Source organism: Notamacropus eugenii, chromosome 1 (assembly GCF_028372415.1).
Source record: "Notamacropus eugenii isolate mMacEug1 chromosome 1, mMacEug1.pri_v2, whole genome shotgun sequence".
NCBI classification, from domain to species: domain Eukaryota; kingdom Metazoa; phylum Chordata; class Mammalia; order Diprotodontia; family Macropodidae; genus Notamacropus; species Notamacropus eugenii.
In genome coordinates, this window is record NC_092872.1 from 666112360 (window position 1) to 666140249 (window position 27890).

The 27890-nt window shown below is 37.2% G+C and overlaps 1 protein-coding gene across 4 annotated transcripts in view; it reads right to left on the reverse strand.

Annotated features, from left to right (window-relative positions):
- PLEKHH2 (pleckstrin homology, MyTH4 and FERM domain containing H2) overlaps positions 1-27890 on the reverse strand; it is a 121193-nt gene that overhangs the window by 32164 nt on the left and 61139 nt on the right. For 3 of the 4 annotated variants that reach the window (XM_072635735.1, XM_072635733.1, XM_072635734.1), the window contains 13 exons: positions 24604-24698; positions 23772-23916; positions 20877-21004; positions 20665-20775; positions 20321-20407; positions 16915-17073; positions 15147-15227; positions 11316-11495; positions 10544-10652; positions 9231-9343; positions 8042-8221; positions 3888-3985; positions 861-1042 (listed from right to left, as the gene is read on the reverse strand). In XM_072635735.1, the coding sequence (XP_072491836.1) occupies positions 861-1042; positions 3888-3985; positions 8042-8221; positions 9231-9343; positions 10544-10652; positions 11316-11495; positions 15147-15227; positions 16915-17073; positions 20321-20407; positions 20665-20775; positions 20877-21004; positions 23772-23916; positions 24604-24698 (1668 nt within the window). The remainder of the gene's footprint in view (positions 1-860; positions 1043-3887; positions 3986-8041; positions 8222-9230; positions 9344-10543; positions 10653-11315; positions 11496-15146; positions 15228-16914; positions 17074-20320; positions 20408-20664; positions 20776-20876; positions 21005-23771; positions 23917-24603; positions 24699-27890) is intronic. The other variant, XM_072635736.1, reaches the window with a different exon arrangement.

The window sequence follows — 27890 nt, forward strand, 5'->3', positions numbered from 1 at the left end:
ATGCTTCCTTCCTGTCCCACCCCCACTCAGGGATACCTTTCTTACATCAGTGCTGGACTAGGCTATTGTCCTCAGGAACCAAGCTCCCACATGGTCAGTCATATGATCTCCAGTCTCTACCATCACCTTTATCCTACTATATAATACACAGATTAACAATTTTTGACTTTTTTTTTTTTTTGAGACTCAGTCTCCTTATTTCATCCAAGCTGGTAATAAAGCAGCTACTCATTGGCCTAACTCCACCACTAACTGACACAAAAGCTTTGACTTGATCTGCTCTGTTTCCAGCCTGGGCTGATTTGCCCTTGATTAAGTAGCTTTTTGGCTCCTTGCTCCTAAGAGTTCACTATATTGGCACCAGGCTTTGGGAAGCCATCCAGTCAGCTCACTATTACTCAGAACAATTTAGTTCACTGTAACTCAGAACTCCCGTACACAATCTATCCACTAATCCTAACCTCCCCAGTAAGTGAGATTATAGGCATGTGCCATTATGCTCAGCATAATAGAGTCAAGGTATAGCTTAAAGTCAAGGGTGATGTTTTTGCCTCAGTCTAGAAGATGACTGACATGTTTTAATGAAAGAGATCAAGGAAATATAATTTGGAAAGTATAATAATAACTGATAATAATATTCAGAAATATGCTATGAGTTTCTCTTAGAATTATTGATTTGATTTCGATGTACTTTAAAAGTTATTTTCCTCCCTTTAGGAATACAATGGTATTGGCCAAAAAATAGTTTATAGTTTATTATACACAGGCAGGTGTTTATATATTTAAATTGCTTCACTTCCTCTAGCCCTTCGTGAATACTCATTACAGTGCATGAATGATTTTGGAAATACTGAACTGACCTACCTGATATATTCCATTCATGAAGTGTACTGGGATACTGAAGGGCAATGAATGATGGTAAGGATTTCGAAGAAGAGTTGAAAGAATTTCCATCCTTGAGGGTCTTGCTTCTCTATCTCCATTTTGTTGAGTTCTCTCTACACATCGCTGGCAGTAAATAGCGTATTTCCCAAATTCTGTCCTGTTACATGCAAAAGAAAAAAAATAAAAGAAAAAGAATCTAAGAAAAGGAAATGGTCTAAGACCAAATTTAAGTAAGATCATCTAATGGTTCTCACATTTTTTTTTTGTCTCAAGACTCCTTACTCTCTTAAAAATCAGTGAGGATTACCATCTCCCGAAGAGCATTTAATTATGTGGGTTATATTTATTGATATTTAATTATAAATAAAAACATTTTAGTACCAGTATGAAAATAGTTTTGACCCCAAGAACCCCCTAAAAGGGTTTTGGGGACCCTCAAGAGCCCTGGATCATACTGGCCTTAAGGTGCACATCAAACATTGAGGAATCTTTTCTTAGATCTAAGCCATCTTAAAATTTTCTGTGCTTTTTTAATGGATGTTTTACTTTTGAATAATGCAAATTATAATAAACTAAGATAGCATTCACCAAATGCTCTCCCTCTTTTTTTTTTTTAACACTTTAAATAACGCAGTTCTCTAAAATATAAATCACTTCTCACTATCGTTGCTGTTAGGTTGTTTTCAGTCATGTCCCACTCTTTGCGACCTCATTTGGGGTTTTCTTGGCAAAGATACTGGAGTGGTTTGCCATTTCCTTCTCCAGATCATTTTGCAGATGAAAAACTGAGACAGGGTTAAATGACTTGCCTAGGGTCACACAGCTAGTAAGTGTCGGAGGCCAGATTTGAACTCAGGAAGATGACTCCAGGACTGGCATTTTACCCACTGTGCCACCTAGCTGACTCACCATCTCACTATCATTACCACTCTCCATCCCCACTGCAAAGAGTATGGATGCATGTAGATATTTGTTTTGGGTGGGAAAATCTCTAGCAAACTTGCTTCCTTTATTTCTATTATTCTATTTTTAACTCCAAACTGACTTGAACAGAAATGACACAGATACCATTATATAAACAAATCAAAAGTAAACAACCATTATAGTATCAGGAATATGCAATTTTAGTGGAAAATAGCATGCAGAACAGCATTGTGGGATAATAGAAAAGGCACTGAATCTGAAATCAAGAGAGTTGGGCTTGAATGTCAGTTCTACCACTGGCTTTGTATCAAAAAAATCACTTCTCTTAGGGCCTCAGTTTCATTATTTGTAGAATGAGATTAATAATACTTGTGTTATCTCCATCACATGAGGGGATGTGTTTATAAACTAAAACACTATACAAAGGTGACTGATTACTGTTTTTGTGATTTCTAATTAACAAAACGTTACTAAGTCAAACTAGATTTTTGGATACTGATCTTACTGTCTCATTTTTTAAAGAAAGCTAACTGTTGATGAAGCCAAGTTTAAGACCTAATCTTTCAATCTATGACCAGAGATTCACTGATGCCCTCTCATGGGGAGGGGAATTGTGGACACAGACCCTAGGGCCTCTTGGGTGTAATGTTAATTAGATCTTTCCAGCCCATTAATAGGCCTCAAGTACCTTTTGTTAATTTTCTAATGAGGTACTGGTTCTCAAGGGTTGTGATACCCTTTGGCTCTGTAAAGTATATATAGACTCTGAGGTGAGGTTTTACTTTGGGGCTTACTCATTGGAAGTGTTTGCTTGGCCAGATGAGACTTGGGGCAGCCTATTGGCTTTGAAAACCCAGATGTTGGTGCTTCTCTCTCTGAACTATGTATGTATGGTCAGACAGTTGGATTTGTCTGTTGATCTGTGATATATATATTGCTTACGGTCAGACAGTTGGAAGCCCTGTCTGCTGATTATTTGTTTTTTGCATTTTCTCTGAAGTTCAGGGTGCATACTTTCCCCCCTGAACTAAGTGAATTATATTTGTGCTTGATTAAAGCAGATCTACAATCTACTTTAAGCAACTTCAAAAGTTGCTTTCTTTTTAGAAAAGCAGATCTAAGGACCTGTGCAGCAGGTCCTCCTGTGTATGCCAGGGTCCTTGCTGTTACACTGGGTAAATCCCTACTGTGTAAGTCAGTATAATCTAGTTAATTATCTGTCACAGAATCAGAGATTCTCAGAGTTAGAAGGGACCTTTGAAACCATCCAATCCAAGATGGGAATGATAAAAAAATAAAATTCCCCTCTTCGATATTTCCAGTAAGTGGTCATCCAGCCTTTGCTTGAAGATTGTTGATAAGGAGGAAGCTCAGCACCTAAACAACTACAACAACCCTTTGACCCCATTCCGCTTTTGGATAGCTGAGTGGGTAGAGTACCAGGCCTGAAGTCAGGGTGACTCATCTTCCTGAGTTCAAATCTGGCCTCAGATACTAACTTCTTAGTTGTGTGACCCTGGGAAAGTCAGTTTCCTCATCTGTCAAATGAGCTGGAGAAGGAAATGGCAAACTACTCCAGTGTCTTTGCCAAGAAAACCCCAGATGGGGTCACAAAGAGTTGGATATAGCTGAAAGATTCAACAACGAATTGTAAGAAAGTTGGTTTTTTTCCCCCTAATATCATAACCAACATATTAAGGTACACATTCTCCTTTGAGTCATAGAATACCACCTTAACTGAGCTTTCAAGCTCTTTTACCTGGAGATTGATGTGCTGATTGAATGGATTCTTAATCTTAAAACTTTTTTTTTTTTATATAAGAAAATAACCTAGCACCAAGGAAATTAGGGAAAAAACACAGAAAATAGCTCCTCTCTCCGAGTGAACTTTGGGAACTATATCATCAGTACAAGGACATTCTACCTACAGAAAAGAAGACTTCTGCTAACTTTTCAAGAATTTCAAGGGCTATCTTGAGGAAGAAGGAATACCCTAATTTTGGGTAGCCCATGAGTTCAAAACTAAGAGTTCAGGCTTAGTGTTTAAAGGGTCATCATTTGGTTGACCTGATGCATACTTTGAATCAGCATTCCTCTTCAGATGAAGTTTCAGTAGCCAGAGGAATGGATGCTGGGGAAGAAAGAGTCCAACGCAGAGTGCTAAGAGCTGCCAACCCTGGACCAAAAAGAAAAAAAAAAAATCACTAGAGAAAGCCAGTCTTGATGTGTTCAGACTTGGGGAGGTAAAGCATTAATAACAAATCAGAACATAGCAAACAACATACTGGGTCAGACCAGGATTCATTCAACTCAGTAATGCACATCTGACAGAAAAAAAGGAATTTTTATGTAATGAGACTGAACAGAGCATGTGCAGAAGGGCCTTTCTTGCTCCCCGTCATACACATATGCATGACTCGTCAGTATTGAAGAGGATTCCTGCTTAGAGATAATCAGACTTTATCAGCTGCTGAGCAGGTCAGGAAGATGACTCAGTGGACCTTTAAAAATAGAAGTGGTTCTGCCTCGGCTTTCCCTTGCTTTTAACCCTCCATGGCATCATATAGCACTGGGTTTTCCCATAAAGGGTGAGAGAAGGAAAGGAGAGTTTTCCCCAACTTCCCACCTTTGCTACCAAGAGTAAGTGGCAGCTAAAGCCTATACTCTGCTTTGGAGAGAGTGATCCTCAGTTTTGGGCCACCTGCTCTGTGTTTCTTCTTTCCTGATCTGAAGTGGACAAATATTGATCTGATATGGACATGTCCAGGCTTGGAGGCCACCTTGTTAGCTTGAGAGGTTTGGAGATACTGGTTCTTCAGTTCGGTGCTGGCTGAACCTTGGAAGGAGGGCAAACTACTTTAAGACTATATGGAAGAGAAGAGGATCCCTAGGTAAATGTTCCATCCAATCCATGATCTGGCTTGCCAGAAGACATGAACTTTGAGGGAGACAGTGCAGAACCAAGGTGAAGTGTAAAATATCTAACCTATAGTCCTACAACCTGCTTGAGCTGTATCAAATCCTTTTCTTGTACTCTTTGGATCTTTCTACTACTATCCTTGGCACCCAAAGAAAGATCTGCTTAAAGTTTAGTTTTGGGTTCATGTCCTGCCCAAAGGAGGCAGCAGAAAAGTAGCTGATGTACAATGTGAATCAGGAATGGGATAATTATTTATTTCCTACACACATAAGAAGTGCTGAATATGAAACACAAGCACCCAAGGAGAACAACAAACTGGAACCAACTAAGCATAACTATTATCATGCCCTAATAGGATGCTGATATTTAAAGGCATCCAACATAAAGTAGTTTGAAAGATTATGGATCAGACATTATATATTTTCCCCCAGCTCTACATTGTTTTCCTCTGAGAATCAATATTTGTTTCCCCAATATCAGGAAAGAAGAAATACAGAAAAGGCAACCCAGAACCAAGTTCACCTTGGCAGGGCATGAGACTTTAGCTGCCATGTTTTCACTGCTATGTAGTTTTGAGGGTGTGGAGGAGAGGGGAGGGGCTCGTCCTTCACACTCCTTACAGGAAATCCCAGAACTACGTGATGCTACCTAGAAGGTCAACAGAATACAGAACTATGGACACTCACTTCATTTAAAAAAATAATTATTTTTTCCAATCAGCAAAACTCTACCTTCTTTTCCCTCCCATTCTTCTCAAGTGAGAAAGACTATACATTTTAATATCACCTATGGCTAATCAAAATGAGACACTGGTCATGTCCCCTCAAAAAGTCTCATTCTGCACTCTAAGTCTTTGACCATTCCATAAGGAGATAAGCAGCAGGATTCATCACAAGAACTCTGAAATCTAGGATGGTTATCATAGTGATCAGTTCCCAGATCCTTCAAACCTGTTTGTCTTTATAATATTGTTGTCATTGTATAGATCAGGCAGGTTCCCACCCTCGCTACAGACTGTTCTCTTGATTTTGCTCATTTCATTCTGTATCAGTTCATACAACTCTTGACACGTTTCTCTGAAGTCATCCCTTTCATTATTTCTTATAGCACAATAGAATTGCATTACATTTATATATCGTATACTGTATAGCCATTTCTTACACAGTTTCCAATTCTATGCCACTGCAAAAAGAGTGTATAAATACTTTCATATATCAGTAGAGTTTATTTTGCTTAAGAATAATTCCTCCTTGAATCTATCCTCCCTCAAATTTAGTCAATCAATCAATCAATATTTATTAAGTGCCTACTATGTGCCAAGCACAATGCTAAGTGCTGAGGAATCACAAAATGAAGCAAAAGACAGTCCTTGCCCTAAAGGAGCTTACAATCTAATACTGATCAGCAAGATGACCAACTATGGCCCAACAAATAGAAATAAAGCAATCTATATATAAGATAAATAGAAAATGATTAACAGAGAGAAGGCACTAGAATTAATTGAGGTTAAAGAAGGCTTCTAGTAAAAGAAGGGATTTTAGTTGGGACTTGAAGCAAGGAAAGTCAGTAGGCAGAGCAGTTGGGGACCTTTTTCTCTTCTCTCCTTTTTTCCCTGTTTCCCTGTTGAATGAAATGGATCTGTATGTGTGTGTCTGTGTGTCTGTGTGTGTGTGTGTGTGTGTGTGTGTGTGTGTGTGTGTGTATTCTTCCCTCCTTTGAACAATTCAGATAAGAGTAAATTTCAAGGATCACCTCCTTTTTTAAAGTTTGCTTAGCACAGTGCTGGGTATATAGTAGGTACTTCATAAAGATTGATTGGTTGATTGAAGTTTTACAGAATCATCAGCTCTTCTTGCCCTTCAGTCAATAAGGGGGTTGCCTCATCATTACAAAGCACCAATCTTCTTCAGCACTGAGTCATCCCCACATGATCAGGTGGAAGCAGGAATGTCAGCTTCTATGCAACCCCTAGCTACATTTTAAAACTTAGGTTGATCTATATGTTGAGTCATATGCCCGTCAATATACTGCACTTTGACTGACAAATTTCCAGAAAGGCACCAATATTCCTAAAAAAGTAGAGTACAACATGCTGTCTTTAGATAAGACCTAAAAAGACTTCTTAGAAGTTAAAAGCAATTTAGTAGCAAGTTTCATTACATTTTTAAAAAAAGGACATCCATGCTTAGCAAAATATAAGTTATGTGGAAACAAGAAAAGGAAGATAAGAGAGGTGTTTAATCTTCAGGGCCAAAACTCTCCAATGCATCTGTGATCTCGCTGATGCTCCCTTTGTGGTACACAGTACAATGCACGCATTCTTGCCTTCTCACTCTCTCTGCTTCTTCTCCATGTTCTGCCATAGATCTTTGACAGGGTATCAACCCATTTTATTGAAGGCTGATCTCTAGGATCTTTTCTCTTTTACAAGATTAATAACATTATTTTACTGTGGGTAAAGTAATTTAAAGTAATCTCGGACTGTAATTTTTTTTGCTGTTGAGTTGACTTTTTCTCCTGTCCATTGTTGAAAGAATCAATAACTCTTATGAAAAATGATATATCGTAGGATTCTTCTCTGAGAAGAAGGAATCCTCAAAAATCTCAGGTTTAAAAAAAAACCTTCCAGCAAACAGCAAAAAAAAAACCTTTCAGCAAATTATAGCCTTTGAATGCTAGATGAAAATAAAGATCAGTATGAGGGTTAAGTCAAACATTCCTCTGTACCTACTTAGATAACTGGATCTTAGATTTGGTAGAAACCTTAGAGATTATATAATTTGACACTTTTACTTTATAAAGGAGGCAACTGAGATGAAGGTCCAGAAAGGCTTGGAAGCCAGGTCTTTTGACTTTACAAATATTTGTTCTACACAATATACTTGAACTTCAGTCCTTTCTTACTGTGGGTGCATGTTATTGTTTGCATTATGAGAGTGTCATAAACGGCAGTTAAATCATTTTCAGTGGAAGTATACAAGGACTTTGGATTCATCTTGTCTGTCCTTCTACATAGAATGAGTCAATTTCCCATAATAATAGTTTGGAGATGGAAGAAAAAAAGCGAGTATTTACAAATCAGCGTCCTGGAAACTAAGATGGAACTAGAGTCCAGAAGAATTTTAGAGATTGAGATATAACAGTAAGCTTGAGAAAGAGGAAATATTGGTCAGTATTGTGAAAAAAAATGAACAGTTTATCATACCCTAGCATTTTATTGAATAGTGTTAAAAATGATGCTTAATTTAGAAAGTTGTTTTGTAGTCCTGATTACTTTTATATATGTCACAAAACTAAAAGAATCAGAGGTACCTGCAATGGCCCAGGTTGATTTTGTATTTGTCTTCGTCTTGTCTGTTTAATGAGCTGACAACAAATTTCATTCTGCAGTTCAGGGTGTGTGAGGCAGATCTGCAAAGCACTCTGGGCCAAAGATATGTGGTAATCGATAGCAGGTGAGTCAACAGCTGCATTTATGAAGAGCTGGCATGTCTATATATGAAGAAAAGCAAAGATTTTTTTATTTGAAGTATGAATTAAATGGCGTTCTCCAGTAATGACATTAATTTGACTTAGGTCTTGATAACAATTTCCTTTTTTTTTTTTTTTTTTTTTTTTTTTTGCCAAAATAACCATTATGCCACAAGGTAAAAAGGAGGCAATGGAGAGAAGTGGTTTACTTGAGATCTTTTCATTTCAACTTAGTGTAACTTCAGTCAAATCCTTAGTATAAATATTTCTATCATATTATTTTCATAATTTAAAAACATAAAATACAACATGACAATGATTTTGTAAATCACTCAGTATGTTTATGAACAGCTGAAAGTGTTAATGTAAATTAAATTAAGATGGAAAGTTTCTTGAGAGCTCTGTTCCAATCATGTGCCTTCAGGCAAAGCTCTACTAGACCGTCCCAGGAAAAAAAAAATCCATTACTGTGTTGTGAAAATAAGACATTATTTTTTAAATGTCAGGGAGATTAGGAAAGAGAAATATCTTTATTGTGTTAAGATATGTCTCGAAAATAAGGTCTCCTCTGGTAAACCAGTGCAATGTTTTAATATCTCGGATATAAAATTCTTCCTTATAGCTAATGTAAATCCCTCATTCTGGAGTTTAAAGCATTTCTTTTGCTCTGTCCTCAGCAGGGAAGAGTGATATGGTCTGTCCATGAGCATTTTAAACACTTAAAGGCTCATTCAAGCCACCTTTTGGTTTTATGCAGGGGCAGTTCTTAACATTTTTCCAAAGGTTTTCTTCAGTCATTAAGTCATTTTGAACTTATTTTCTATGGTTTTCATGTCTCTCAAGTTACATAACCCAGAAAAGGACAAAGCTTTTATATATAAGTAACTTCAGGTCCCTCGTTGATAATAACATATATCTGGCAAGCTATTTCTTTACTGATTTAGATTTTTTTAAAATTTTGTTTGTTTGAACAATGCTTACTGTCCTTACCTCCCACCACTCACCCCTGGGTTGCAGGGTAGGATTTTACCTTAAATAATTTAATAGCTTCAGTCTGCAGAGCTTCAGAAGGCAGTGTTGTCAGAGGAGAACTGATTCCTTCTTTGCTGTGACACAGAGCTGGGTGTCTCCATATCTGAGAAGCTAACCACAGAATAAAGTGCTTAAGAAACCAGGAACTCACTGATTTTGCCTTTCACTAAATCAACCCTTCAAAGAGGTTTGGCTCACTTAACCCCTGCCTACCCTATCAAGTGGAACAGATCAAGAAAAATTTGAGGTAGGAAGAGTGACTTTTTTTTCAATAAAGCAGGGGCAATTGGGTCTAATCAGATGTCAGGGACTTGTAAATTTTTAAAGGCAAAGACTTTTTTTCAGTTGGTCTCAGTAACTCAGTGCCTAGGACAGAGTTTTAGTGATAGTTCCTTCTCCAGCTCATTTGACAGGTGAAGAAACTGAGGGAAACAGGGCTAAGTAACTTGCCCAAGGCTGCACACTTAGTAAGTGTTTGAGGCCAGATTTGAAGGCAGGAAGATGTCTTCCTGACTCCAGGACTGGCAGTCTATCCACTCTGTCACCTAGCTATCTCACCATCTCATTATCATTACACCTCTTCCCCTGGCCCCCTTACCTTCCTCCCCACCCCCAATATAGTATATATATGCATGTAGATATTTGTTTTGGGTGAGAAAATCTCTACCAAACTTGCTTCCTTTATCTAGCTGCCTATATTAAATTAACATAATCAATATCAGATAAACATTTGGAGAATTGCCTCTGTGCATTTGTGGATTCCATTCCCTATACCTGGAAGGTCCTCGGCTCTACTATATATTTATCTTCACCAGCTGAAATCCTACTTTTGTTCTTCAAACTGTATCTCAAATGCCTTCTCTGATCCTCCTTTTCCTCCCATAAATAATCACTCTTTTCTTGTAAATCTTGCAATATTTTGTGCCTCTCCTATGTAATTACCACATTTTATTTTGTACTATAATTATTTAAGTTTGATTTTTATATCTACTCCTGGACTATAACCTCCTTGAGGGCAGGGACTAGGTCTTATTTGCCTTTCTATCGCCAATAGCACACTGCACAATATCATATACACACACACACACACACACACACACACACACACATATATAGTAAGCACCGAGCAAATATTTGTTTAACAAATCTCCATTTCCATGTATCCACATACATGTTTATTGAATTTCTTAGAGCTCTAATTAGAACTCTGGTACAGAAAGAGATTGTGAAAACTTGACTATAACTTTCTAGGAATACATTTCTACTTCTGCTCATCGGTAAACCCTGGTAAGGAAATGAAGAAACACTTACTGGGTTCTCCTTCTATATTAAGCAGTTTACAAACCAGCTGTTCAAATTCAGATCCAACATTTACATTGGTGCTTCCAGCTGCAACAGTTAGATGATAAAGCCAAGTGTCCTTAAAAACAAATCATAAGAATAATTTTCAATTATTTGAGAAAAGTCTAATTTTATGTGAACAAATTAAGACTTTGGGCTGGAAAACTTTTGCATTTTCAGAATCATGGAGTCATTTCAGTTAGACTTAGTCTGAATTGTGTATAAATCCTGACGGGTGTCACCTTCTTTACCTTCTACAGACATTTCTAAGCAGACCATGACCAAATAATGGAGCGCACCAAGATGGTGGGTGGAAGCTGTCTCTAAGAGACTGAAATAAATGAAAACAGTTCATTTTCAATTATACTACACAAAAACTTTTACTAGGTCACTGAACATAGCAGGGACATGACAAAAACCTTTAGTTTTTCCTTTAGAAATCTTTCCTTGTGAGAGAAGTGACATCTCATAGCCACTGAATAGTTTCAATGTGAAGGCTGTTGAGCATCTTTCTCTTCTAAATTCAGCCTCTGGGAACATTCAGCAATAGGACTGAAAAATGACAGATGAAGTAAAAGCCTATATCCAAACAGGAGGAAAATATTCCTTAAACAATGAGCTGAAAATAACCGAAAACAACTATTCCTTTTCTTATTTACCTGGGAACACTTTGAAAAATTGTTAATTAAAGTGAATAAGCCTCTGTCTAAATAAATTTGATAGAAAAAATTTTTCTTGTCACCTTTTCATGCTTGGATCCAATCAGAAGGTAGCTTGGTCCTTGATCTTTGGGATGGATAACGATGGTATAATGTGTAGATAACAGACTGCGACCACCAGACTCATAATCTTCATCAGAATCACAAGATCTGTCAACTTCTTCCACTTTTGCCTCCCAGAGTTTGATCTGGCCTAAAGGAAACTGAAGCAAACATCAGTAATGGTGAGAAAGTCACTTTCTAAATTATTTTCCTGCTTGAAAATTTCAGAACAAATACTGTCTACTCAGAGTTCGCTGACCTTAACAAAGTAGAAGATTTTTGGAGTTCCTTAAGGGAGAAGGGAAATGGAAGAATGGGAGGGAGCAAGCATTTATTAAAACCTATTATGTGCTAAATGTTTTATAAATGCTGTCTCATCTGAGATTCCCACAACCACTCTGGGAGGCAGGTGCTATTATGATCCCCATTTACAGTTGAGGAAACTGAGGGAGATGGGAGAAGTAACTTGCCCAGGGTAACCGTTAGTGACTAAGGCTGGATCTGAACTTAGTCATTATGACTCCAGGACTAGAGTTCTACCAATTGTGCCATCTAGCTGCTAGTTCATTTTAATATAGGTAATAAGAAATAGAACTGCAATACTGGGAATTTTCTAAATGGTCAGTCTGAGAAAGAAAGGTCTGATGTATGTCAAACTATCCTTAGAAATATTATTTGTGGTAGCAGAAAACTGGGAACACGTATTACCTATTGACTGGAGAAATGTTGAACAAACTGTGATACATCCAAAAATACTGTTGTACTGTACGTAACAATACATATTGGGAATTTGGAGAAACAGGAGAAGATCTGCATGAACTGATGCTATGTAAAATGATCAGAACCAGAGAGTAGGGTCTACAAAGAATATAAACAAAAATTACACTAAAAGGCACCAAATAATTATTCATTTTAATGGCAAGTCTTGGTCCTATGGTACAGATAATGAAACATCTTTCCCTCTTCTTACAGAGAGGAGGTGGTGGCTCTGATTGTAGAATATGGCATATGCTGTCAGCTATAGTCACTATGTTAGCTGGTTTTGTTTAACTGTTTTTCTTTATCAGTGAGGGCTCATGGAGAGGGGAAGAGGGAAATGACATAGAAAAAGGCATTTATAAAATTTAAAAAAAATTAATAAAAACATAGTCTGACTCATGAGACTGTGGAAATAGAAATAAGATATATATATTGGATTTGTGGTGATGGAGCTATGAGGAGATGATGATATATGCTTAGATTATGATCCTGGAAAACTGGAAGGATGGTGATACACTTGACAAAAAAGCTAAGTTCATTAGAGGACTGGGTGTTGGGGGTAGCTAACAAGGTTTATTTCGAATATGTTGAGTTTGAACCATCTCTGTACAGTTTGAAATGTCCAATAGGAAGCTGATGATGGGGGATTGATGTTCAAGAAAGAATCTGGGGCTGGGTTTGCAGAAATAGGAGTCATTCAATATATGCACATATACACAGATATGAGTGCATATACACACACATGCATATCTACACATATAAAAGTATGATACATGTATATGCAGGTACACATGCACATATAGGCACACAAGTACATCTGCACATTACATACATGTATATACATACACAGAATCCTCTGACTTCCTAGGAATAGGTTTTACATATTTTTCCAAGTTGGCTAGCCAACACATAACTATCTACTCTTTAAAGAAAATGGAGGAGGCTCATTAATGAGGGAAATGTTAGGTCCTTGTGCCAGTTCTAAAAGCAAAAAATGATTAATAATAATAATATGATTGGACATATCTATTACATAAAATGAGGTACTCTTGTACTAGCTCACCATCATAAAGGTATGACTTTCCATCTTTAGGTAAAAGTCTTTGTCAATTCTATCTATGAAATATCTTTCTCATCAATGTTTTTCTTTCTACTCTCACCACTCTAGTTCAGGCCTTCAACATATTTAGTCTGAATTATTGTATAATACCCTCCTCTTATTGTGATTAATTATTAATTATTATTTTAGATATCGGATATTCTATATAGTATATCTCTACTTTGTTATATTATAATTATGCAATAATTATATGATTAAATGTAAAATATCATAATTAATACTCTCCTTTTCTCTGATCATTCCTCTCTGTAATCCATCCTTTGTGTTACTGCCAAAATAATCTTTATAATGTAAAGGTCTGATCACCTAATTTCCCTAGTCGTAAACGTTCTATAGCTACCTATATCCTACAAAATAAAGTACAAACATCTTAGCTTAGTATTCAAGGATCTCTACAATGTGACCCTAACCTATCTTTTTCTTTTATGTCACAGTGTTTCTCTTGGTGGTGGCTAAAGTGGACTATTCACCATTTCTCAGTCTCATCTTCCTGCTCTCTCCTGCATCGTTGGTTTTGTGCATGCTTCTCCCTCCCTATTCTTGACATTGAATTCTATCATTCTCCTCCTCCATTGCCTAGGACAAGGGTCACCTTATCCACAAAACTTTCTCTGAATCCCCCAGTTAGAAGTGACTCATCCCTTTTTGTTTGATATGACTCATCCATTTAATAATTTTCTAACTTGTGTTAGTTATTTGTGTACTTGTTTTAGCATCATAGCTCTAGATCTGGAAAGGACCTCAGAAGTCATCCTGTCCAGACTCCTTGGTTTACAGATAAGAAAACTGAGGCCAAAGATTATGCAGCTTGCCCAAGGTCATACAGGTTTTTATGCATCAGAGGCAGAATTCAAACCCAAGTCTCTGGATGACAGATCCTACGCTCTTTTCACTGTACTATGCCTTATCCTCCCTACTGGGTTCTAAATTCTCTGAACTATAAAATGAGGCTATAATCAGTAATTTTTTAGCATTGTTTATCCAGTGCCTTGAATGTAGTAGACATTCAATAAATTCTTGTTTAATCTGAATGTTCTTTAATATTTTTTTTCCCCAAAAACGATGTGCTAATAAAGCCACATAGTCTTTATTGCCTGGCTCATCTCATGATCAATGAGACACATTGTTGAGAGTTAGAGATCCACTCTGGAACCACAGAACAGAGTAAGGTTAATTAATTCACAAGGGACCACCCAGCCACACACTGGGTATCCTCTAAGGATACTACATCACAAATTTTTAAAAGGCTACTAGGTACAAATCATTTTTGGATCTAGAAGTGACACAAAGAGCCCATAAAAGGTAACTGGGTATATGTATCATCTTGGAGATCTTGCATATGATTACTATGGTACTGACATGCAAGGATGCTGAAACTTTTCCCAACATCTTCCATTTCTTATACTTTCAATACCCTTCACTAGACCATATTAGACTCTTTGGACTCCATCCTATTAGACCATATCAGAATCCCAACCCTGACCCTCCATACAACTCTGCCTACCCTCATCTGTAAAATGGGGATAATAACAGCACATACTCCCCAGGGCTGATCAGATGAGGTAATAATTGTAAAGCACTTAACGCAGTGCCTGACACATAGTAAGCACTGTATAAATTATCATTACCATGTTTCTTTAGCATGGTTTGGAGGTTGCTGGAGCCTGGGGAGGACACAGAAAGGTGACAGTTGATGCAAGAAGCCTCTTTCTTCTGGGCTAAGATGAATTATTAGCCATTCTTAGGATAAAAAGACTCAAGATCTCCATGTGCCACTTGAAAATCTATATTATGTTTTAAACAAAACTTTAATCTAATTCAAAGTTTATAAGCTAAAATTATTAATAAATTAAGAACATAGTGAAAGAAAAATTTTCAGTTATAATTTTTCAAAATGCCTCTAATTAGCCTATTATTAAGAGTATATACATACCTTATCTTCTTGATTACGAAAATAATACAATGTTTTTCCTATGAGTATACACCAAACTCTCTTAGAGTAGCCATGTTTCACCTGTAATTATATTATAAAGAATTAAAAATTAATTGCAGAAATCTAATACTTCAAAGTATATCTTCCCTACTTTAATTTTAAAAGTATAAATAGAGAGTCCAAGATTACCCTGTTTGAACAAGGTACATATGCTTTGTAATCGGTACTGTAAACCATATTAATTCCAAACATTGCTTTAAAAATACCTGTAGTACAAATCTTTAAAAATATGTATAGTATTTTTTACTAGAATAGTTAAAAGGAATCTTGTGAACATAAAGAAGAAAATACTCTAAATAATATGTACAGATATTATCCAAGACTACTATTATTTTATTATTTCTGTACACTTTGAGGGGAAATGCTTTGCCAAATTCTATATTAGTAATTGAGTGTATTTCTTATCTGATGTATTCATAAAAGTCCTTGTAGAGAATATTCACGGAGTGATCTGCTGAAAGATAAATGACCACACTACAGTAATATTAATAAAAGAAAGCAAAATAGACAATTAAACTCACAAATATGGTCACCCTTTCATCATTTAAACTTGAAGTTAAACAAACAAATAGTTCCTTTACTTAAAAATTCTATGGATTGGAGCACTGCTTGGGTGGAGAAATGCTGTTTTTGGCTTGTGTCTGTTTTTTTAAGCCTAGAAACACATCTTTATAGATGTACACTTGTGGCTTTTAATGGATTTTAGTACAACATTGTATAGAAATAAACTTTATGGAGTGCTCCGATAATACTGGCAGGCCATATGGCTCTAGTCACCATGGCCTTGAAATGAACAAAGATTTTAAAGGCTCACGTTTATGTAACACATTAAAGTTTGCAAAGTGCTGTACATGTATTATCTCATATCACAGCAATCCTATAAGCCAGATCCCATTACTATCCTCTTCATTTTACAGATGAGAAAACTGAGGGTCAGAGAGGAAAAGAGGTATGATCGAGGTCATGAAGTTAGTGAGTTTTGGAGACCAGATGTGAACCCGTCTTCCTGTCTCCCTATCCATAGCCAAAAAAGGTAGAGGGCTGGCCTGAAAGAAGGAAAATCTGTTTTCCAATCCTGCCTCTGATGCAGCCTAGCTGTGCAGCCACAGACAAATCATTGAATCTCTCAGTGCACCAGGCTGAAACTAGATAAATCAGAAATTGCTGATGTTGCATCAGCGTAAAAAGTTCCTACAAGGGCAGCTTCCCCCATCGATAAACTCACAGGTCTGGACCAAAACAAAACAAAAAGAAATAGAACTATGTGATGCTGTACTAACTGAGTCAGTAAGTGAGCATTAGTGAGCATGTACTATGTGCCAGCTCCTGTGCTGTGTGCTGGGGACACAAAAAAAGGCAAAAACCAGTGCCTGCCCTCATCATAGTCTAATGTCTAATGCAAACTCCCACTGCATCCAGGGCCATCTCCAGTCATTTGGCCACTGGACCCGGATGGCTCCAGAGGAGAAAGTGAGGCTGGTGACTTTGCACAGCTCTACTTCAATTAAATCCAATTCACTTGCAAGTCATGGCATCCCCTCCCTGATGTCATGGTCTTCTTCAAGAACATAGGACAGCCAACAACAACACAAACAACTCTGGACAAGCAAGCAGCATACAGGATAAAGTGGAGATAAGAACAGAGGGAAGGCATGGTTCACGATTTTGTACAATGATCATTTCTAAGTTCAGTGTCCTAAAGTCCTACCTTGGTAAGCAACCCCTTAACTGTTGGTTTTCCATCAGGTTGAAGGAAAAGAGGATTGGCAGCTTGCACTCGAAGGACATTCTGTAAGACTTTAATCCATTCCTCTAATATATTGGGAGAATCTGCAGTCAGGTAGTAGGTACGTTTCTCAGTAGTCAGCTAGAATGGGGGAATAAAGTCAGGCTTGAGAAATACTAAGGATTTCTTTATTTTTTTTTCTAAGCCCATTCATTAAACACAATCACTTAACGTGGAAGCAAATATATTTCTTTATGCCTTGTCTTTGAGGCCAAGAGTAATATGCAAGAAGGGTCTTTACTGATTTTTACCTAGGTGTCAATTCTCCCTCCTTCTATCCCTAATCATGGCGTGCTTTTAAAAACAGAATCTGTATTTAATGATCTGTAAATGCTTTGAAAAGCAGTGGGTTTCATTGGATAGGGCACTGACCTTGGAATCAGGAAGGTCTGGGCTCTAGTCTAGCCTCTGACACAAATATAAATTGATCCTGGCTAAATCACTTGATTTCTGAGTACCTGACATCTAGCTAAGACCACAAATTGCAGAGAAGGTAGTAACCTGCATTGGTACAGGGAGTTTCCTATACCAGTTCAATCATAAGTTTAGTTTACATCCCTGTGAGCATTTTACCTCCTGGAGAATAGAATATAAATTCATCAAGGGTAGAAACTATCTCACTTCGTATTTGTATCTCTAGTACCTAGGACAGGGCCCAGCACCCTACTAGGTGCTTAATAAATGCTTTTTGATCGACTTATCAATGTATTTTTACTCTCCACATTGTGACCATTTAATGAAAACTATAATGACTACATTCTTGTTCAATGTAAAACCAGATTATTTTAGCTTTAACAACAGATACCTTCAATGATTAAAAAAAAATTATTGGGTATAAAATTCACTAACTTGTCCTTGGATCACATCAGTACCTGGAATCTTGGGGACCCTTCTAGGCTTCATATGATTGTTAGAAATTTTGGAGTAGGAGTAATATTAAAAGACATTTCCTCACAAAGAATTTAATAAAGGAACAAATTCCCAGATATATATCTTTAGGTGGAAGAGTGTGTCACTAATGACAGAAATGAACATCTCTAGAACAGGTAAAATTTTATGGGCACAATACATTTCAAGTTTATGGGGAAAGTTGCTGCTTCCTATACGTGGTTGCAGCTAATGTATAATGATATAAATCAACTCTCAACTTTTCACACTTGGCTTATCCACAATAAGAATTTTCCACACACTTTTAGTCACTTCGTCCACCCACCATGTTCTTCCAATATGGTCAAGTCCCCCCTGTTGCTGTGCTCTTCTTTTGATGTTTTTGTAGGTAATTTCTACTGCTCCTCTATTGTTTGCCAATCAAGAAGATTCTGCTTGCATTCTCAGTCTTATTTTTAGAACAGTGAGCAAACATTAAAGATATTTCAGAAAGAAGTATCTGAATTTAAAACTTCCTCCCTCACACGCTTATAGAAGACTGCCTTTCTAGTGCCATACCTTCCTTCTGGCAAGGTTGGTTTGCTTGACATTTCTTTTCATGACACAGGAGATGTTTTTGTGTATATATTTAAGGGCTATGTTCATGAAGGCAGTATAATGAAGGGCAAAGGTTCTTAACTTGGGATTTACCTTGCACATAGTAGGCACTTAATAAATGTTTGTTGACAGACTAATTTGTGAACTTCAATTTTTTTGTGATTCTATTTTAAATCTATGTATTTTATCAATTTAAAAATATTCTGAGAATGGGGTCCATAGGTTTTAAAAGACTGCCAAAAGGATCATGGCAAAAAAAGTTAAGAACCCCTAGAATAATAGACTGAGAGCTAGCTTTAGAGTCAAGGGTTCAAGTCCTGCTTCTAAAATTCGAGACCCTAGGTAAATCTAAACCCTCTCAATATCCCTTGGCAATTCCTCAGAAGGCAGAGAAGGTGCCAATGTGCCCTAGTAAAGAGAGTTTCCTCAATGACAGTTCTCTATACTCATGAACTCACAGGGAAAGCAGCAAGATCATATCTTATGAAAGGGACACCTGTCAGGTTCATCCTACACAAAGACATCTCCCCTATCCTGGTCACAGTGCTAAACTACATCACTAAAGACTTATTCCTTTGGGTTATTAATTAATTTTTCCAGACTTTTCCTCTTCAAACATAAATATTTGAAGGGTAGCATATTAAATCACTAACACCTTAATGTGAATTAATCAGATATCTAATTTACATGATAGTTTGAGGACATTGGGGATGAGGGCAGAGGAGAAAATAAAAGTGAAGAATGGAGGTGTAGGGCCTATCAAAAGATAAACTGTCCATTGATGATTTTATCTGGATCTCTAGGACTTCAAAGCTGTCCTAGCACCAATGAACAGGTGAATCTAGTTCTACTGAATGACTCCTTCAAACATAAATTCAACGGACATTTATGAAGATGCCTGCTGGGTGCTGTATGGTTAATGTATTTTTGCATAATGGGAAGATCTTTCCCATCCATTAATAGACCTATGTGACCTGCTTGAGTCATATGGAAGGCTGAATGACATGAGTCTGCGGCAGGAGGAGCTTGCCAAACAGATGGAGCAGAGCTGAGAGGGAGTTAGACATAGACATTAGAGCTAAGGGAGAGAGAGGAAGCAGGCAGCGAATTGTGAGTGTTTGTGGAAAGGCCCTTCCAGGGGGAAAGTTTGGGGATGGTGATGCCCCCCGCACTGTTATTGTGTATAGATTTCCTTGTTGCTATGATGGATTCGGCTTTCTGGTGTTTAAATAAATGTTTTAGTTTGGTCTTCCATGTGGAAAGTCTGTTATATTTTGTGGCATATTCACAGATGCCCTAGGCTCTTGGTACTACAGGTGCTGGAGAAACAAAGACAAAAATCAAATGGTCATAGGATCATAGATTTAGAGCTTAAAGGGGTTTTAGAGGTCAAATCCACCCTACTCATTTTACAGATGAAGAAAGTAAGGCTTAGAAAGGTTAAGTGGTTGTCCCAGGGTCGTACAACTACTAAGCATCAGACTGGAAGGTCTTCCACTGCATCCAGGCCATCCCCAGTCATCCTGACCTACGTCTTCTCACTGAATTCCTATGACCCTGGAGGAGAGTGAGGCTGAGGACTTTGAACAGCTCTGCCTCACTTAAATTCAATTCAAAGATGTTATCATTGCTCTTCTTTGAGAATGAAGCACAAAAAACATCAGAGCCTGTATCTGAACCTAGGTCTTCCTGACTGGTCCAGGGTCCCAGCTGAGGATACATCTGAATCTAAGTCCTCAAAGAGCTTATATTCTCCTAGCACAAATTCATGTTCCTACTCCTCTTTTCACATGGATAATTAAGATTTGATTATGTAGAATATAAAAATACTTAAGACAATTACCTGAACTGTTTGTTTATTATCTCCTCTAACGATATGACTGGACATACTAAGTTCAATGTGGCCCTGGGGCTTTCTAATTACATCGCTCTGTGTAAAAGAAAGAAAACCAAATTTAACATGATAATTGGCAATGCAATTCAAGCATTTCCATAACCTAGTACAATAAAAAAAGAGAGTGTACGTGAAACTGCAAATCTACTTATGTACAATTTGCTATTCTCTTCAAATGTACATTTTTTAAATGCTTTGTTGTCATTATTGGTATTCTGTGGATGAAAAGGAATCAGGAGCTTGACTTACAGTTTGTAGGATACCACAGTAAACAATTAGTGCCCCATACTCACCGGAGATTTGTAATAAAGTAATTCACCACCTTTAAGAACAAACCATCTCCGTTTCCAGGTCTTTACTTTACCACCCATTTTTAACAAATAGCCAGATTTTTCCAGGGGTTCCTAATTTTGAAAAGAAAAAGAAAAATCTCATAAATGTGTCAGCTGTTGAACCCTCCTAACTAAGGGGTCTATTAATATGAAAAAAATATTACTGTACTTACATTTTTCCCATTATCACTGGAAGAGGAACAAGTTTTGGGGAGCTTCTGCTCTGGTTCTGAATCTGTTGAATAGGCATCAGGTGGAATGGCATAATCATTTTCGGAGGTTACAGAGGATAAAGACACACCTGATGGATTAACAAAATAAAGTATATTCATGTTATACATCAGGCTATCTCAATACGTGACCAATGGCATAATAGAAAAAGCACTCACTGGCTCTGGAGTTAGACAACCTGAGTTCAAATTGTGCCTCAGAAAATCACTACCTGTCTGGTCCTGGCCTTTTCTTCCTGGGGTTCTGTTGCTTCATCTATCAGTCCTCATCGAGGGTTTTGAACAAGATAACCTTGAAGTTCCTTTAGCTTTTAAGATCTAGAGTCTCTAAGAGATGTTAATGTTTTCTCCCCTAAGTCACTGTGGATTAATGTTTAGATGTACACTTGAGTTGGTTATGTAGAACACAGCTCAGAAGAAAAAGGAAAGGAACTGGTAGTGTCAGTCAGGGAAGTTTCTATTGAGGCCAAGGAAAAACCTGAAATAAAGAGATTTGGGTGTGTATACAAATGTGTCTATTTTACACGGATAACATATCTTCAGATCAACACTTAGAATTGATTTCTTCTTATATCACTGCTTTACAAAATTCATGTCTCCATCTATGTGAGCATTCTATCTACTAACAGCTGGGTTTTGGGGGCTGTTTTTGCCTTGATTTCTTCACATGAAGATTAGCACTTGTTCTGCTAGTAATTTTGCTGTTCAGTCTTTTTCAGTCAGGTCTGATTCTTTGTGACCCCAATTGGGGTTTTCTTGGCAAAGATACTAGAATGGTTTCCCATTTTCTTCTCCAGCTCATTTGACAGATGAGGAAACTGAGGCAAACAGGGGTAAGGTAACTTGTTCAGGGTCATATATCTAAGTGTATCAAGCCAGATTTGAACTCACAGAGATGAGTTTTCTTGACTCCAGGCTCAGCACTCTACCCATTGTGCCACCTAACTGTCCCTCTAAGTTATAGTCACATCTATACAGATGAGACTTGCCCAGTTTCACAGTGCCAAAGTGTGTCTGACGAGGGATTTGAATCCAGATCTTCCTAACTCAGAGGTCATCTCGCTACTCCCTACAGTGTGCTGCCTTTCAGGCAGGCATTATTAGTATCACTAGTTGCACTTTACATAAGAAGAACTAAGCCACAGAAAGAAGAGACTTGGCTTAGTGTCACGCAGTAAGTGTCAGAAACAGCATTCAAACCCTCATCTCTCCTGACTCAACATCCATCACTTTCCCATTATAACATGCTGTCTCTTTCAGTGACATCACTTCCTATCATTTCGGGTGACATCATTTCATAACCCTTTGTGTTATAATACAATATCTGGCTCAGATTCTTAACATAAATTAAAGTGTGACTTCTAATTATTAAAACGTCCTTCTTGGCAAGCATTTTTACCTAGCTATTTTGATATCTGGAGAGAGCTGTCCATGATTACATAGTTGATGGGCTGTCTTGGAGACTGTATCCTTCCAACATACTTCATCCCACTCACTTTTTAAATATGTGATGCTTTTTAAAATAGTGAGTCACTTTAAAGTATGATCCAGTGTCATTTTCTGTTATAACTTAGAGTTTAAAAACTCACTTCCACACTGATTCACTTTCTTTAGGAAGATCTACTTCCAGTTAGTAAGTCATATGTGTTAAATCACTGGATAAAAAAATTTCCCCTCCATTGTGATGAAAGAGGCTATGTTTTTTAAACCTGTATTTGGGCTTAACTTTGGACTCATACACCAACATAAAAACTGGGGTACTTATCCATCATCTTAGCAGGAACTGACACAAACTATCTGCCAACATTCAAAAGTCACGTTGTAACTTGCTATGTCAATATCATACACCGTTAGTGTTTTTTCTTTGACATAAATTCATAATTGCTAAAATAACAACTAGCTTTTTAATAGTGCTTTCACATATCTTAATGGTTATATGGTCTATAGAACCTCATCCATGTAATTACATTTCATTATAACATCTATCTATGTACCACATTTTATTGAAATTCATTAACAATTACAGAAGACACACCCATTTCAAACTTGAACTGGCTGCAATTTTGTTAAGAGAAAGAATACTGGATGAAAATAGCTTTGGAGATGTTTTTCTGATTTTAAGTAGTGTATCACACTGTGGGAATTATCAGAGAATAACCAAGTGATGAAATGAATGCCAAGCAATCAAGTTGAAAGAGAAACTACATTTCATCAGGTCAGTCACCTTGTTTTACCACCCCACAATAACACTATGAAGGAAGTAGGGCAGTTATCATTTTTCCATTCTACAGCTGAATAAACAGATATAGAAAGGCCAAGGACCTCCTGAATGAAGGTCACACTATTGATTTATTCACCATGATAACTCCAGTCTCATGACTGTGAAAGTTTTTTCTATTATACTAGAGAAGAGGTATCAAATATGCCATAATGTGACCTTCAACACCCCTGAGTGCAGGCCCAAACTGGATTAAAATGTAACTGGAAAATATTTTACAAAAGAATAAAAATACAAAAGAACATATATGATGTTAATATGTGGTTTTCTAAGTCAAAATGAAGCCCACAGATAACCTTTTATACCATTTAGTGTCCCCTACTTCTAGTTGAGTTGGACACCACTGCTCTAAGTTTTCAAGCATGGATGGGTTGTGTTTGTACTGGAGGGAATATCCAAATTGATGGGATCACAGAGCCATTGGAGTTGGATGCTATAAAGTAGGTATGTTGATAAAGAACTCTCATACTATTGGAGATTATATTCCCAATATATTTTGCAAATTACTTGGTGCTCATGTAGAGTTGAGGTGTCTCCTCTGTCTAAAGGCTTCTTCTTACCTCGTTTCATGGCTCGAGGGCTCCCTGGTCTGCTTCGGCTTCGAAAATCTGATTCAGACGCCCGGGAGCTGGACCTGGAGCTGTCTTCCTCCTCAGATCCTGATGAGTCATCTAGGAATGGGCTGTTGCTTATTTGGGTTGCCTTCTAAAATAAAAAAGTAGCACAACAATCTCACAAATAAAAATCTGCATATTTAATGTATCTTTCTATCTGCTGTTTCCTCATGAGTGTATGTACACACACACAAACACAAACAAAAACACACAAAACAAACACATGCAAGATAACTTTTTGTAAATTCAAGTCATGGAATAAGATTTTCTTAAGGCATCCCAAGCTCATTAATTTTGCCATCTTTTAAGTGGCATTTTTAAAAAGCCCACCCAATTCTCACCAATAGAGGATTGTACAGACATGAAAGGCCTTTAAAAATGAGTGTTGTCAACGTCTGAATAAAATTATTTTAATTTCAAGCATATTTCAGGTTATTTGGGGAGAAAAAACAAACCTGACATGGATATAAATATCTTTCTAAATTAGAGTTTTAATTATTGCATCATTACTAATATGATTCTCTTAAACAGTGAATAATGGGGGGAAAGTCTACATGAGAAGAACAGAAACCAACTCAGGCTTTGTAGTCGTCACTATCTTTTCCAGACATTTTCCATTGCTCCTATGTTCACAATCCATGAATGTAAACTTTTGATATGCTTTTCAAAGTCCTACCCAGGAAAAATAGCAAATTTGGAATCCCAAGCCTGAATGAAGGAGATAGTCCAGAATTTTCACAACCACAAGCATATGTTCAAATAAAGATGACAAAGTTACCCCTTTCAAAGTTGTATACACTGGGGTTGTCATATCTTTGTAAATCAGAGATGTATACAGTCCTGATGTAGAATAGGAAGACATCAAAAAAGAATCTGAAATCAAAATCAGAATGGATAACAATTATGTACTGAAATGTCAGGAGGGTGGGAATATTTTTCTTCCGACTGTGACAAAATATAGAAAAGACATGAATCTATATTACTCCAAGGCGCTCTTCACTAAGATTTCTACAGTATGCACCATAGCACTTACAACCTGTAGCACATGCTTTCAGACTTAATTGTACATTAGAGTACAGTTCAGTGTTTTTCATGTGAATAGGATCAGATAAAGCATTGAGAGGTAGTCTGTACTAATAATTTTTCTCCATATAAATTGTAAATTACTTGAGGGTAATAGTGATCATATCTTACTGTTCTATATTCCTAACAGTAAGTACTTGGTAAACCCTAGGCATACAGAAGGTGATCAATAAATACTTCTTTGCTGATCTTTCCTAAACAAATGACCACTTCATGCAAACACCTTTTGATTACATGCTGTTACTTTCATGGAACATTGCTAACAAACACCTTTTCTGTGAGCGTTAGGTGAAAAAATCTAGACCATATACAGGAGAAAAGAGTAACATTTCAGGTTACTACTCTCCCTACTACTAGAAAGTGGTTTGTCCCCAAAAGTCATCTACTACTACCTATTTCTACAGATCCACAATGTGAAAATTCCACATAAGAAATACCTGTTTCAGGTAAAGAATTCACAGAATCACAGAATGTCACAGTTAGAAAGGACCTGAGTAATGCATCTAGTCCAAATCCTTCCACAATCTAGAAAACCTTCTCTATGAAATACCCAATAAGAAGCCATGCAGTCTCAATGAGAATAAAAAAATGATAATTAATAATAATAACCAGCCCTTGTGTGGCACTTTGAGATTTACTAAGTGCTTTACAAGTATTATTCCATCCGATTCTGACAATAACTTTATGCATTAGGTGCTAGTCTGATTTCTATTTTATAGATGTGGAAATCAAGGCAGAGGTTAAATGACCTGCCCAGGGTCACACAGTTAGGAAGTATCTGAGGTCACATTTGAACTCAGGTCTTCCTAAATTCAGTTGGAGCACTGTATCTAATATAATGGAATCTTCTAGCTCCTGAGACAGCCCTTTCCACTTTTTACCTGAAGCAAAACAGATTTTGCACCAACCCCTTCTTTTAACTCTGGAGATACATATGTTTCAAATATTTCTTGTAGAGGATAGGTTGTTAAATTATGCTTTCTAATCCATTCTACCTTAATAAAATCATGGTTACAATTAATTGTGTATCCACCTTGCCATCCCTGCTTTAACCTGATGCTTTTTCCTCTGTCCATTGCATTGACTCCCTCTTAACGAAAAAGGTGGTGAAAGACAAACTGTGCTTTACACTTTGTTGTTCGCTCATTTTCAGCTGTGTCTGAATCTTCGTGACTGCATTTGGGGTTTTCTTGGTAAAGCCAATGGAGTGGTTTGCCATTCTCTGGCTCATTTTACAAATGAGGAAACTAAGGCAAGTAGGATTAAGTGACTTGTCCAGGGTCACACAGCTACTAAGTGTCTGAAGCCAAATCTGAACTCAGAAAGATGAGTCTTCCTTATTCCAGGTCTGGCATTCTATCCATTGTGCCACCTAGCTGCCCCGTGCTTTATATTAGTGATTTGTAATTGCAGGGATCTAGTTCTCTCTTACCTGCTCCCCGCCTCCCATTCCCCATTCCCACCCTCATCCCAGGGTAACTAGGTGGCAAAGTGAATAGAGCATTGGGCTTGGAATCAGGAAGACTCATCTTTCTGAGTTCAAATCTGACCTCAGACCCTTCCTAGCTGTGTGACCCTGGGCAAGTCACTTAACCCTGTTTGCCTCAGTTTCCTCATCTAAAAAATGAGCTAGGGAAGGAAATGGCAAAATCACTCTAGTATCTTTGCAAAGAAAACCCCAAATGTGGTCACAAATTCTTCCCCCTTCACCTCACTCAGTTTCCCAGTCAAAAGTTCCTACTCTTTCTTTTTAATTCCCTTGTCACAATCCACCCTTGGATGTTGGAGTTTGCTTTAATTATCTACCTTTCCTCTAAAATCATGCTCTCCTCTTCCTTTCCCTTCCTATTTCTCTGTTGAGTTTAATGTATTTCTACACCAAACTCTTATATGTTTGTGGGCACTCAACCTTCTCTATCTGGTTCAGATCAAAGTGAGGTTCTCATGATGCCTCTTCTCCCTACTCCACCCTCTAAGTTTGTGTATTCTTGATCTTACACAGCCCAATTATGTGAAATAGTTCTTTCCCCTTCCTATGCCTTTCTTTCTTTGTACATTCCCATTTTCTTCTATTTTCTATTTTTTATTAAGACCATAAAAACAGAGGAAACCACCCTCCGTTCATCTGTTTGTCATTTAACTCCTTCTATGACTCTTGAGACATTAGGTTTCTCAAGGTACCTGTTTCTTCTCCTCTTAGATTGCAATGACTTTCATCACCATCCAGCCCCTTCTAAGTGCTCACATGTATTTACCTTTCTAATTTATTATTGATTCCTGTGTTTATATTTCATAGCTTCTGTGGAGCCCTGGTTTTTCAACAAGAATGCCTGAGAGTCCTTTATTCTATTTCTCCTCTGTTAGGTAAGCTATTTTTGGATTTTGGCTGTAACATTCCTGGGAGTTATGATTTTGAGGTTTCTTTCTGGAAGTGATTGGTGTATTCTTTCTGTTTTCTCTTTGCCCTCTGGTTCTAATCAATCTGGGTAGTTTTTATTCATGATTTCTGAAAATACAGTATCTAGGATTTTAGGAGGGGGGTCATGGTTTTCAGGTAATAAGGTAATTATAAAACATTTTCTTATCTTTTTCCATCTTTTGATTTATACCAATATTTCATGTTGTTTCACGGAGCCATTCATTTTTATTTGGTCCATTCTAATTTTCAGGAAGTCTGTATCTCAGATTAATTTTACCACATTCTATGCTAAGCCATTAATTCTTCTAAATCTTTCCTCCATAACCTTAACTTCCTTGCTTCATTTCTTTCTAAAAACAGGTTTTTACTGATATCTTTTATTGTAGATCACCTATATTCTTACCCATTCCTGTTTCCAGAGAGTTATTCCTTACAACAAAGAATTTTTTAAAAGATAAAAATATTAACTGAAGTTTTTCTTGCGAGTTTTTCAGTCATTATTCAATCTAAAGCTCATTATAGATGTCTGCTGGAGTAAAAGTGAGAGCTAGGCTCCTTTGCAC